This window comes from Syngnathus floridae, chromosome 18 (assembly GCF_059516105.1).
Source record: "Syngnathus floridae isolate MCC-2025c chromosome 18, RoL_Sflo_1.0, whole genome shotgun sequence".
Taxonomy (NCBI): domain Eukaryota; kingdom Metazoa; phylum Chordata; class Actinopteri; order Syngnathiformes; family Syngnathidae; genus Syngnathus; species Syngnathus floridae.
Genome location: NC_142430.1, coordinates 1,567,846 through 1,580,464, shown reverse-complemented (window position 1 = coordinate 1,580,464; position 12,619 = coordinate 1,567,846). Strand labels below are relative to the sequence as shown.

At 51.1% G+C, this 12,619-nt stretch overlaps 2 protein-coding genes across 4 annotated transcripts; both read left to right on the top strand.

Moving 5' to 3' along the window:
- Positions 1-9,303: 9,303 nt before the first annotated feature.
- On the top strand, positions 9,304-9,934 carry LOC148382129 (janus kinase and microtubule-interacting protein 3-like). Its single transcript, XM_088360860.1, has 3 exons — positions 9,304-9,558; positions 9,679-9,744; positions 9,806-9,934. Exons 1-3 carry the CDS (start codon positions 9,304-9,306, stop codon positions 9,932-9,934), a joined length of 450 nt encoding a protein of 149 aa, XP_088216986.1.
- A 170-nt stretch (positions 9,935-10,104) lies between these two features.
- On the top strand, positions 10,105-11,469 carry LOC148382128 (janus kinase and microtubule-interacting protein 3-like). 3 transcript variants are annotated; one of them, XM_088360354.1, is made up of 5 exons: positions 10,105-10,170; positions 10,232-10,300; positions 10,377-10,744; positions 10,824-10,949; positions 11,319-11,469. In XM_088360354.1, the coding sequence occupies exons 3-4, from the start codon at positions 10,532-10,534 to the stop codon at positions 10,938-10,940; spliced, it is 330 nt and encodes a 109-aa protein (XP_088216480.1). In that variant the 5' UTR covers positions 10,105-10,170; positions 10,232-10,300; positions 10,377-10,531; the 3' UTR covers positions 10,941-10,949; positions 11,319-11,469. The 3 variants fall into 3 exon arrangements, with proteins under 3 accessions (XP_088216480.1, XP_088216479.1, XP_088216481.1); XM_088360353.1 differs by lacking the exon at positions 11,319-11,469 and having other exon boundaries at positions 10,824-11,094; XM_088360355.1 differs by lacking the exons at positions 10,105-10,170; positions 10,232-10,300; positions 11,319-11,469 and having other exon boundaries at positions 10,342-10,744; positions 10,824-11,094.
- Positions 11,470-12,619: the final 1,150 nt, after the last annotated feature.

Here is a 12,619-nt window from a genome sequence, read left to right as displayed (position 1 = left end):
CCTTGTTAGTCATCGTGTTACTAACCGCTGTGTCTTGTTTGCCAGAACTGCCGCTTTCCTACTTCCTGTTGCAAGCCACGCCCACGGATTATAATTTTGCCGTGAGTTCCGCCTATTGACGTCATGTCCGCGTCACATGACTGCGACGTAATTTTATCTAAAACTGTTTGTGCGGTATTGTGTTGTTCTGTGCGGTATTGTGTTATTCTGTGCGGCGTCGTGTTGTTCTGTGCGGCGTCGTGTTGTTCAGTGCGACGTCGTGTTGTTCAGTGCGGCATGGTGTTGTTCAGTGCGGCATGGTGTTGTTCAGTGCGGCATAATGTTGTTCAGTGCGGCATAATGTTGTTCAGTGCGGCATGGTGTTGTTCAGTGCGGCATGGTGTTGTTCAGTGCGGCATGGTGTTGTTCAATGCGGGATCGTGTTGTTCAGTGCGGGGTGGTGTTGTTCAGTGCGGGATCGTGTTGTTCAGTGCGGCATAATGTTGTTCAGTGCAGCATGGTGTTGTTCAGTGCGGCATGGTGTTGTTCAGTGCGACATAATGTTGTTTAGTGCGGCATAATGTTGTTCAGTGCGGCATAATGTTGTTCAGTGCGGCATGGTGTTGTTCAGTGCGGCATGGTGTTGTTCAGTGCGGCATGGTGTTGTTCAGTGCAGGATGGTGTTGTTCAGTGCGGCATGGTGTTGTTTAATGCGGCATGGTGTTGTTCAGTGCGGGATGGTGTTGTTCAGTGCAGGATGGTGTTGTTCAGTGCGGCATGGTGTTGTTCAGTGCGGAATGGTGTTGTTCAGTGCGGCATGGTGTTGTTCAGTGCGGCATGGTGTTGTTCAGTGCAGGATGGTGTTGTTCAATGCGGGATCGTGTTGTTCAGTGCGGCATGGTGTTGTTCAGTGCGGCATGGTGTTGTTCAGTGCGGCATGGTGTTGTTCAGTGCGGCAATGTGTTGTTCAGTGCGGCATGGTGTTGTTCAGTGCGGCATGGTGTTGTTCAGTGCGGCATGGTGTTGTTCAGTGCGGCATAATGTTGTTCAGTGCGGCATGGTGTTGTTCAGTGCGGCATGGTGTTGTTCAGTGCGACATAATGTTGTTCAGTGCGGCATAGTGTTGTTCAGTGCGGCATGGTGTTGTTCAGTGCGACATAATGTTGTTCAGTGCGGCATAGTGTTGTTCAGTGCGGCATGGTGTTGTTCAGTGCGGCATGGTGTTGTTCAGTGCGGCATGGTGTTGTTCAGTGCAGGATGGTGTTGTTCAGTGCAGGATGGTGTTGTTCAATGCGGCATGGTGTTGTTCAGTGCGGGATGGTGTTGTTCAGTGCAGGATGGTGTTGTTCAGTGCGGCATGGTGTTGTTCAGTGCGGAATGGTGTTGTTCAGTGCGGCATGGTGTTGTTCAGTGCGGCATGGTGTTGTTCAGTGCAGGATGGTGTTGTTCAATGCGGCATGGTGTTGTTCAGTGCGGGATGGTGTTGTTCAGTGCAGGATGGTGTTGTTCAGTGCGGCATGGTGTTGTTCAATGCGGCATGGTGTTGTTCAGTGCAGGATGGTGTTGTTCAGTGCGGCATGGTGTTGTTCAATGCGGCATGGTGTTGTTCAATGCGGCATGGTGTTGTTCAGTGCGGCATGGTGTTGTTCAGTGCGGCATGGTGTTGTTCAGTGCAGCGTAATGTTGTTCAGTGCGGCATGGTGTTGTTCAGTGCGGAATGGTGTTGTTCAGTGCGGCATGGTGTTGTTCAGTGCGGGATGGTGTTGTTCAGTGCGGCATGGTGTTGCTCAGTGCGGCATGGTGTTGTTCAGTGCGGGATGGTGTTGTTCATTGCGGCATGGTGTTGTTCAGTGCGGCATGGTGTTGTTCAGTGCGGCATGGTGTTGTTCAGTGCGGCATAATGTTGTTCAGTGCGCCATAATGTTGTTCAGTGCGGCATGGTGTTGTTCAGTGCGGGATGGTGTTGTTCAGTGCAGGATGGTGTTGTTCAGTGCGGCATGGTGTTGTTCAATGCAGGATCGTGTTGTTCAGTGCGGCATGGTGTTGTTCGGTGCGGCATGGTGTTGTTCAGTGCGGCATGGTGTTGTTCAGTGCGGCATGGTGTTGTTCAGTGCGGCATAATGTTGTTCAGTGCGGCATAATGTTGTTCAGTGCGGCATAATGTTGTTCAGTGCGGCATAATGTTGTTCAGTGCGGCATAATGTTGTTCAGTGCGGGATGGTGTTGTTCATTGCGGCATGGTGTTGTTCAGTGCGGCATGGTGTTGTTCAGTGCGGCATGGTGTTGTTCAGTGCGGGATGGTGTTGTTCAGTGCAGGATGGTGTTGTTCAGTGCGGCATGGTGTTGTTCAGTGCGGCATGGTGTTGTTCATTTCGGCATAATGTTGTTCAGTGCGGCATAATGTTGTTTAGTGCGGCATGGTGTTGTTCAGTGCGGGATGGTGTTGTTCAGTGCGTTATAATGTTGTTCAGTGCGGCATGGTGTTGTTCAGTGCGGCATGGTGTTGTTCAGTGCGGGATGGTGTTGTTCAGTGCGGCATGGTGTTCAATGCGGAATGGTGTTGTTCAGTGCAGGATGGTGTTGTTCAGTGCGGCATGGTGTTGTTCAGTGCGGCATAATGTTGTTTAGTGCGGCATGGTGTTGTTCAGTGCGGGATGGTGTTGTTCAGTGCGTTATAATGTTGTTCAGTGCGGCATGGTGTTGTTCAGTGCAGCGTAATGTTGTTCAGTGCGGCATGGTGTTGTTCAGTGCGGAATGGTGTTGTTCAGTGCGGCATGGTGTTCTTCAGTGCGGGATGGTGTTGTATAGAATAGAATATTCTATAAATAGAATAGAATAGAATGCCTTAGGTGTCATTGCACTGCAGGTATACAACGAAATTGGGAACATAGCCACGCACCGCGCATCTGATCAGTCCTACCAGTCGGCGGATCTCCCTCTCGCAGTCTCTCTTGGTTCGGCTCAGCTCCTCCCGATGCTGGTGATGAGCTGATCGGAGCTCGGCCGCTCGAGACTGCCAGGCCTGCTGGGCCGCTGCCAGGGCTTCTTCCGCACTCCTGGTGGAGGCGACACCACTCGGTCTCCCGACACCGCCGCGTCTCCTCCACCTCCGCCAGCAAAGCGCCCCCCCTCCTCACCTGAGCAGACATTGCGCCACACCGGGCCGTTGAGACCGCAACGGAGCGCCGCGACGCTTACTGGGGACAAGCTACACAATACGGTAGCGGCCGCATCGAAGCCCGATGTGGCGTGCGGATAGTCAGACACGGATAGAGCGGATCACCTTGTCCATGGAGCCGTCCCTCAGGCTGAGGACCAAGGCATTCAGTCGCTGGATCTCTCCATCTTTGATTTTGATCACTCTCATCAGCTCCATTTCATGCTGCCGCAGTAATGTCTCCCTGGTAATGGCTAACTCTTTCTGCTTCTCCTCATGGAGTTTGCTTTTGAGTTCCGTCATGGCGGCGGTGGCACGGTGGTGCTCCGCCCGCAGGTCCTGACTTCTCTCTCTCTCCAGACAGCTGACCTGACATGACTTAGACTTAGACAAACTTTATTGTCATCTTGGCAAAACAGTATTCAAGAGTGTGCAGAGGAATGCTAAACCATGTATTAAACTTCTATTTAAAGGGTTTATACAAGTTCAGTAAAGTTGGTAGTGCGAGATAGTGCAAGATAGAGGTCCGTAGTGTCATAAAGTACAGTTCTGTGAATGTGTGATGCAGAGTTCAGTTTAGAGCTCAACAGTTCTAGTGTTCAACAGTCTGATGACAGCAGGGAAAAAGCTGTTGCAGAACCTGGTGGACCTGCAGCGGATGCTGCAAACCTCTTCCCAGAGGGCAGCAGGGAGAACAGTCCATGGTGGGGGTGTGATGGGTCATTGATGATGTTACGGGCACGGGACATGCAGCGCTGAGATGAAATGTCCTGAATGGAGGGAAGAGGAGCCCCTATGATCCTCTCTGCTGTCCTCACCACTCTCCTCACGTTCTTCCAATCGGAGGCGGTGCAGCCTCCACACCACACAGAGAGACAGCTTGTCAGAATGCTCTCTATGGTGCTCCTGTAGAACGTCCTCATGATGGGTGGGGGCAGGTGGGCTCTCCTCATCCTCCGCAGGAAGTACAAGCGCTTCTGTGCCCTCTTGACCAGTGCCGTAGTGTTCATAGTCCAGGTGAGGTCTTCTGTGATGTGGACCCCCAGGAATTTGGTGGTGCTGACCACCTCCACAGCTGAGCTGTTGATGATCAGTGGAGCGTGGTGAGGCTGTTTTTTCCTGAAGTCGACGATGATCTCCTTCATCTTCTCCTCATTCAGGATCAGGCTGTTTTCTCTGCACCAGCCCACCAGCTGCTCCACCTCCTCTCTGTAGTCCAGGTCGTTGTTGTCTCTGATGAGCCCCACCACCGTTGTGTCGTCTGCTGACTTCACGATGTGATTGGTGGTGAACCTGAGGACGCAGTCGTGTGTCATCAGGGTGCACAGCAGGGGGCTCAGGACGCAGCCCTGAAGGGAGCCTGTGCTGAGGGTGATGACATCAGAGGTGTTCTGTCCGACCCGGACTGACTGAGGTCTGTTGGTGAGGAAGTCTAGCAGCCAGTTGCGAAGGGGGGTGTTGAAGCCCAGGTGTTCCAATTTTCCTACCAGATGCTGTGGGATGATGGTGTTAAACGCTGAGCTGAAGTCCAGGAACAGCCTCCGCACATGGGTGTTCTTCTCCTCCAGGTGAGCCAGGCTCAGGTGAAGAACGGAGGAGATGGCGTCCTGAGTGGAGCGGTTTTGCCGGTCGGCAAACTGGAACGGGTCAAATAATAGGGGGAGTCTGGAAACGATGTGACCTTTAAGCAGCCTTTCGAAGCACTTCATCATAACCGGAGTCAGTGCAACAGGCCGGTAATCATTAAATGAGGTGATTTGAGGTTTCTTCGGCACCGGAATGATGGAGGCAGTCTTAAAGCACGCCGGCACTGTGGCTTGGCCCAGCGAGGTGTTAAAAATGTCTGTGATGACCCCAGCCAGATGACTTGCACATTCCCTGAACACACGCCCAGGAATGTTGTCGGGGCCAGGGGCCTTACAGGGGTTGACTCTCCTCAGGGTCTTCAACACATCGGCGGAGTCAAGGCAGAGTACCTCCTCTTCCTGATGGGGGACAGTTTTAACTGCTGGAGTGCCGTTTAGTGCCTCGAACCTCCCAAAGAAGTTATTTAGACCATTTAGAAAGTCAGCATCAACTACACCCACCGGGGGGGGGGAGGGTGAGTTGTAGTCTGTAATCGCCCGTATGCCTTGCCACATATTCCTGATGTTTTTGACGTCGTGGAAACGATCCTGAAATTTTCGACTGCGGTCTCGCTTCGCTATCCTGATGGCACGGTTCAAGTTGGCTCTCGCTGTCCTCAGTGTCTCCTTGTCGCCAGACTTGAAGGCAGAGTTCCGCGCTCGTAGCGTTTGACGTACCTCCTCAGTCATCCAGGGTCGTTGGTTGCCCCGGGTGATGATATTCTTAGTGGTGCTGACGTCCTCGGTGCATTTGTTGATGTAGGCTGACACAGTCATGGCACACGCATGTCTAATCTACATCGGGAAAACTGGGAGGGAGGGAGGCAGGCAGGGAGGCAGGCAGGGAGGCAGGCAGGGAGGCAGGCAGTGTCTGTCTGTTGAGGTTTTCACCTTGTTCTTCTCCTGCTGAAGTTCTAACTGGACGTCCATCAGTTTGGTTCTCAGCTCGTCATTGGCGGCCTGAAGGGCGTCCGTTCGCTCCGCCTTGGCCCGCCCTGCCGGAGCTCGTTTGGACATCTCTTACTCGAGTCTCGCCCGGTCGTCAGTCAGAGATCACAACATTTGTACCTGGAGAGCACAAACGCAGCGCTGTTTTCCACTGGCTTCGAACTCAACTTCAATCGGTACCGTAACTTACAACATCATAAACATAGAACTAGCTTGACTTATTCATTGAATAAATGCATTTGGTTCTTCAAAACTGCATCACGCAACATAGCGTGACCGAGACGGCCGTTATCCACCTGCGTGAAGTTATTTGGTGAAATGAATGAGATGTTTAAGACACCATCGTTCTGTCTCTATGTAGATGAAGGGAAATAATCGATTGCTGAAGGTCCAAAGGTGTTGTGATAAACAAATAAACATATTAGTGATTAGTGACATATTTGTGATAAACATATTAGGCAGGATAATCACATATGTTAACGTGACTGCCCACACTGTATTTATTTATGGTTATTTGTTAAATCGAGTACTGTTAGACATGAAATAGGAAGTGTTTAACATAAATGGAAGACGAAAGGGGTACTCACCATTGTAGCTCCTGCTGGTCAATGATACGAGCCTCTTCTTGCAGTGGAAAACATACAGCCAACAAACACCGTGGAACCTAAAGGAATGAAATTAAACATTAACATTTAGCCTCAACCAACATTCACAGATACAACGCAACGCAAACTACACAAACGTAAATCTTTTTAAACACAATGAGTTGTACTTACCGTGTACGCTCTAGACGGTCCACTTGCAAGCAGAAAATAAAGATATTTCTGTTGATAATCGTCGTGTTTGTATCCGGTGTCTCGCTCAAGGCCATTGCGCCCACAGATTTGAATTTTGGCGAGAGTTCAGCCTATTGACGTCATTTCCGCGGTGTAATACCCGCATATCTGAAACGGCAAAGTTAAGAGTAGAGTTAAATAAAGTTTTTAGTCAACGCAATAATTTACAACCGTTGACCAGTCGAAATAATCGTCGAAATTTGGCGTCTGTGGCTGGAAGCAGACGCCGAGTTCGACATTCCTCCCAAACGCCACACTCCCTCGCTTTTCAGGGCTAAAAAAAAACAGTTGTAATTACCTTGTACGCTCTAGACGGTCAAGTTGCAAGCTGAAAACAAAAACATTTGCCTTGTTAGTCATCGTGTTACTAACCGCTGTGTCTTGTTTGCCAGAACTGCCGCTTTCCTACTTCCTGTTGCAAGCCACGCCCACGGATTATAATTTTGCCGTGAGTTCCGCCTATTGACGTCATGTCCGCGTCACATGACTGCGACGTAATTTTATCTAAAACTGTTTGTGCGGTATTGTGTTGTTCTGTGCGGTATTGTGTTATTCTGTGCGGCGTCGTGTTGTTCTGTGCGGCGTCGTGTTGTTCAGTGCGACGTCGTGTTGTTCAGTGCGGCATGGTGTTGTTCAGTGCGGCATGGTGTTGTTCAGTGCGGCATAATGTTGTTCAGTGCGGCATAATGTTGTTCAGTGCGGCATGGTGTTGTTCAGTGCGGCATGGTGTTGTTCAGTGCGGCATGGTGTTGTTCAATGCGGGATCGTGTTGTTCAGTGCGGGGTGGTGTTGTTCAGTGCGGGATCGTGTTGTTCAGTGCGGCATAATGTTGTTCAGTGCAGCATGGTGTTGTTCAGTGCGGCATGGTGTTGTTCAGTGCGACATAATGTTGTTTAGTGCGGCATAATGTTGTTCAGTGCGGCATAATGTTGTTCAGTGCGGCATGGTGTTGTTCAGTGCGGCATGGTGTTGTTCAGTGCGGCATGGTGTTGTTCAGTGCAGGATGGTGTTGTTCAGTGCGGCATGGTGTTGTTTAATGCGGCATGGTGTTGTTCAGTGCGGGATGGTGTTGTTCAGTGCAGGATGGTGTTGTTCAGTGCGGCATGGTGTTGTTCAGTGCGGAATGGTGTTGTTCAGTGCGGCATGGTGTTGTTCAGTGCGGCATGGTGTTGTTCAGTGCAGGATGGTGTTGTTCAATGCGGGATCGTGTTGTTCAGTGCGGCATGGTGTTGTTCAGTGCGGCATGGTGTTGTTCAGTGCGGCATGGTGTTGTTCAGTGCGGCATGGTGTTGTTCAGTGCGGCATGGTGTTGTTCAGTGCGGCATGGTGTTGTTCAGTGCGGCATGGTGTTGTTCAGTGCGGCATAATGTTGTCCAGTGCGCCATAATGTTGTTCAGTGCAGGATGGTGTTGTTCAGTGCGGCATGGTGTTGTTCAGTGCGGAATGGTGTTGTTCAGTGCGGCATGGTGTTGTTCAATGCGGCATGGTGTTGTTCAGTGCGGGATGGTGTTGTTCAGTGCGGCATGGTGTTTTTCAGTGCGGCATAATGTTGTTCAGTGCGGCATGGTGTTGTTCAGTGCGGCATGGTGTTGTTCAGTGCGACATAATGTTGTTCAGTGCGGCATAGTGTTGTTCAGTGCGGCATGGTGTTGTTCAGTGCGGCATGGTGTTGTTCAGTGCGGCATGGTGTTGTTCAGTGCAGGATGGTGTTGTTCAGTGCAGGATGGTGTTGTTCAATGCGGCATGGTGTTGTTCAGTGCGGGATGGTGTTGTTCAGTGCAGGATGGTGTTGTTCAGTGCGGCATGGTGTTGTTCAGTGCGGAATGGTGTTGTTCAGTGCGGCATGGTGTTGTTCAGTGCGGCATGGTGTTGTTCAGTGCAGGATGGTGTTGTTCAATGCGGGATGGTGTTGTTCAGTGCGGGATGGTGTTGTTCAGTGCAGGATGGTGTTGTTCAGTGCGGCATGGTGTTGTTCAATGCGGCATGGTGTTGTTCAGTGCAGGATGGTGTTGTTCAGTGCGGCATGGTGTTGTTCAATGCGGCATGGTGTTGTTCAATGCGGCATGGTGTTGTTCAGTGCGGCATGGTGTTGTTCAGTGCGGCATGGTGTTGTTCAGTGCAGCGTAATGTTGTTCAGTGCGGCATGGTGTTGTTCAGTGCGGAATGGTGTTGTTCAGTGCGGCATGGTGTTGTTCAGTGCGGGATGGTGTTGTTCAGTGCGGCATGGTGTTGCTCAGTGCGGCATGGTGTTGTTCAGTGCGGGATGGTGTTGTTCATTGCGGCATGGTGTTGTTCAGTGCGGCATGGTGTTGTTCAGTGCGGCATGGTGTTGTTCAGTGCGGCATAATGTTGTTCAGTGCGCCATAATGTTGTTCAGTCAACCAAAGAATTTGTGGATGAAAATGACACAACATTCCAAAGCTGTCCACGCGTTTGTCTCTTCTAGAATGTCAAGTGGGTGGAGGAGAAGCAGCTGCTGCGTCAGAGCAATCAGCAGTTGGCCGAAAAGGTGACGGAAAGAAAGGCGCTGGGCGGAGTCGCTTGGCATCACACCTGTCGGGAAGCCCCGCAGATGAGGTCTGACTGTCTTTTCAGGTCAGGCGGATGGAGGCGGAAGAAGCGCGTCTGAAAGAGCACATCCAGGATATCCGAGACCAAAACGAACTGCTTGAGTTCCGCATCCTGGAGCTGGAGGTGGGAAGACTCGCACAAGCGTGTTGAGGCCAGAGATGTGACGGACGGACGGACGGACGGACGGATGCATGCCTCTGCCTTTCAGGAGAGGGAGTGGCGCTCCCCCGTCTTGAAGTTTCTGCAAGTCCGTTTCCCAGACGGCCTCAGCCCTTTGCAGATCTACTGCGAGGCCGAGGGCGTGAGCGTACGTAAGGCGTCCCTCGCAACCCTAACCTTAACCCGAGGTCCCAGAACACCTTACATTGCTCCTTGCGCCTTTCCCCCGGACATCGTCATCAGTGATCTGATGAAGAAGCTGGACATCCTGGGCTATAACGCCGTAAGTGCATGTCGAACTCCTTATGTTCGCACTCCACGAGACTCGGCGGCTCAAATGTGACTTTTGGAAGGCTTTGCGCTGAAAGAAGCTTGTTGACGCTGTGCCTTTGGGCTCTTGCAGAATCTCACCAACGAGGAGCAGGTGGTCGTGATTCACGCCAGGACCCTTCTCACCCTAGCGGAGAAGGTAACGCGCACGTCCACGCACGCTCTCGCATTCTGCTTATGTGACAGCAGCCTTTCCTCAGTGGTTAGAATACATCAAAGTGACCAAGTCAGCACTTCAACAGAAGATGTTGGACATTGAAAGTGAGAAGGTAGACAGACACGCGACATCAGCCAAGGGGAACTCCGGCAATGTGCCCCAACAATTCTGACCTTGAGCTGTGCTAGGATATGTTCTGCAAGCAGAAGGGCTACCTGGATGAAGAGTTGGACTTCAGGAAGTGTTCCATGGACCAGGCTCATAAGGTAAGCCGCCCTCAAATCTCCCGCCGGCTTTGCGCTGAAAGAAGCTTGTTGACGCTGTGCCTTTGGGCTCTTGCAGAATCTCACCAACGAGGAGCAGGTGGTCGTGATTCACGCCAGGACCCTTCTCACCCTAGCGGAGAAGGTAACGCGCACGTCCACGCACGCTCTCGCATTCTGCTTATGTGACAGCAGCCTTTCCTCAGTGGTTAGAATACATCAAAGTGACCAAGTCAGCACTTCAACAGAAGATGTTGGACATTGAAAGTGAGAAGGTAGACAGACACGCGACATCAGCCAAGGGGAACTCCGGCAATGTGCCCCAACAATTCTGACCTTGAGCTGTGCTAGGATATGTTCTGCAAGCAGAAGGGCTACCTGGATGAAGAGTTGGACTTCAGGAAGTGTTCCATGGACCAGGCTCATAAGGTAAGCCGCCCTCAAATCTCCCGCCGGACCACTGATGGACGAGGATTGCGGCCCAGAGGATCCTGGAGCTGGAGGCCATGTTGTACGAGGCGCTACCGCAGCGGGACTGCCCCGCCACGGACGGCGAAAAAGCCAGCCACGCTGGCGTGAATGACGTGCTGACGGCGGATCAGAGAGAAGAGCTTAGGAGCGCCGTGGACCAATGGAAGCGAGCCCTGATGTGCGAGTTGAGGGAGCGCGACGCTTGCATCCTCCAAGAGAGAATGGATCTGCTGCACAGCGCGCAACAGGTAAGGGCCCAAAGCCAGCCCGGCACTTACTTGCACGCTTACTGGCTTTTGAATGCCACTTTCCATTTGTCCGTCCTAGAGGAACAAAGAGCTGAAAGAATTCATCGAAGCTCAGAAGAGACAAATCAAACAATTGGAGGAGAAGTTTCTGTTTCTCTTTCTATTCTTCTCCTTAGCCTTCATTCTGTGGCCCTAACACCAGCTGGTGAGTGAGCTCCAGCGGCACCGCACTCGACACCTCCGATACACTGCCAGCCGGTCTCAGACGTTGGCAGACGCTCCGATGCCAACGTATACCCCCCGCCACGGTGACAGAGGCACCGCGTCACACCGGCGCTCATCCAATCAGAAGGCAGGAAAAGCAAATTCACATGCAGGGCACTTTTGAACCAGAAGAGAGTGCCACAAAAAACGGTTGTTGCCCCAAACGCGCACTAAAAAGGGTCAGAATAACAAGAGTCCCACTGGCCAGCCGGGGCCACCCGTCCAGCTGTTTCTTCAGGGGGGAAAAAAATTGGAGTCACCGGTGAGTACATTTTGCATTTAGCTCTGCTTTTCTGCTTCTGTCTTCAAGTGTGTGGCATCCTGCGATCAAAGATTCAGCCAACCCCAAAGCGGTTGACCTCAACGTCCCACCACCATGCCTACCAGAGCAGGTGACGTGATGCTTTGGACATCCTTCCGTCTCAGATGCCCAAAAGTACTCTTTGCCACATCTGCGGCAATACGGTGTCTTTTCAAAGGTGCAAATAAATCCAGCGTGGGCGGAACTTCGGTTTTTCCCGCTTTGTTTGTGTGACAGCTGTTGTGAAAATTTTATACAAATAAAGTTGTATAGTACAGGTTTGGCCAAGCCGCAACTCCCGAACCGCATGCGGCTCTTTTATGTTCATATCAACATTTGTGTGTGTGTGTGTGTGTGGGGGGGGGGGGGGGGGGGGGGGGGTGCGTGTTGGCTTCACTTGAGTTCAATTTGGTATTTTGGTCAAAAGCGCATGTGGTGAAATTCCACAAAGTAGGATGGGCAAACACATTTCTTTAAACTATGAGTGTCAATTGGGCTCTCGAAATGGCAGGGAAAAGATGCACAGCAAAACGAAAATACGTAGATGAACACAGGACGTTTTAATCAGAGTGGGAAAGTTTCTATTTTTTGTTGAACGTGATGGCAAACCATTCTGCCTGATATGTCAGACCTCAGCGCATTTCAAAGATTCAAATCTTCAGCGCCATGCACTTCAGGTCACTCCATGCTAACATTGATCAGGCGTCGAACCCGCAACATCATGCTTAAGAGGTGGCCATGCTAACCAGTGCGCCATTATGTCAACGCATAATAACTGTAAGTCTACTAATCAAAACAGCGGTTACTATATGACGTCGCTACGTTGTGGTCACGTGACGCAGACAAGACGTCAATGGACGTGGGCAGAGTTAACTTGTTTAAAAGGGAGTGGGCAGAAGAAATATTTAATTTATTTAAATCTATTTTGAGTGCACACCATTATGCCAATGCATAACAACTGTAAATCTACTAAACAAAACAGCGGTTGCTATATGACATCTGCCACGTCGTGGTCACGTGACATACGTGACGTCGATGGGCGTAACTTTCGCCGGAATTCAAATCCGCGGGGAGAGTTAACTTGTTTAAAAGAGAGTGGGCAGAAGAATTATTTAATTTATTTAAATCTATTTGGTGTGTGCGCCATTATGTCAATGCATAACAACTGTAAGTCTACTAAACAAAACAGCGGTTGCTATATGACGTCTGCCACGTCGTGGTCACGTGACGCGGACGTGACGTCGACGCCTACTTTACATCCCACCGATCACAGGACCCCTCGGCTGCATAACCGTGCCCCCTTCCCAACC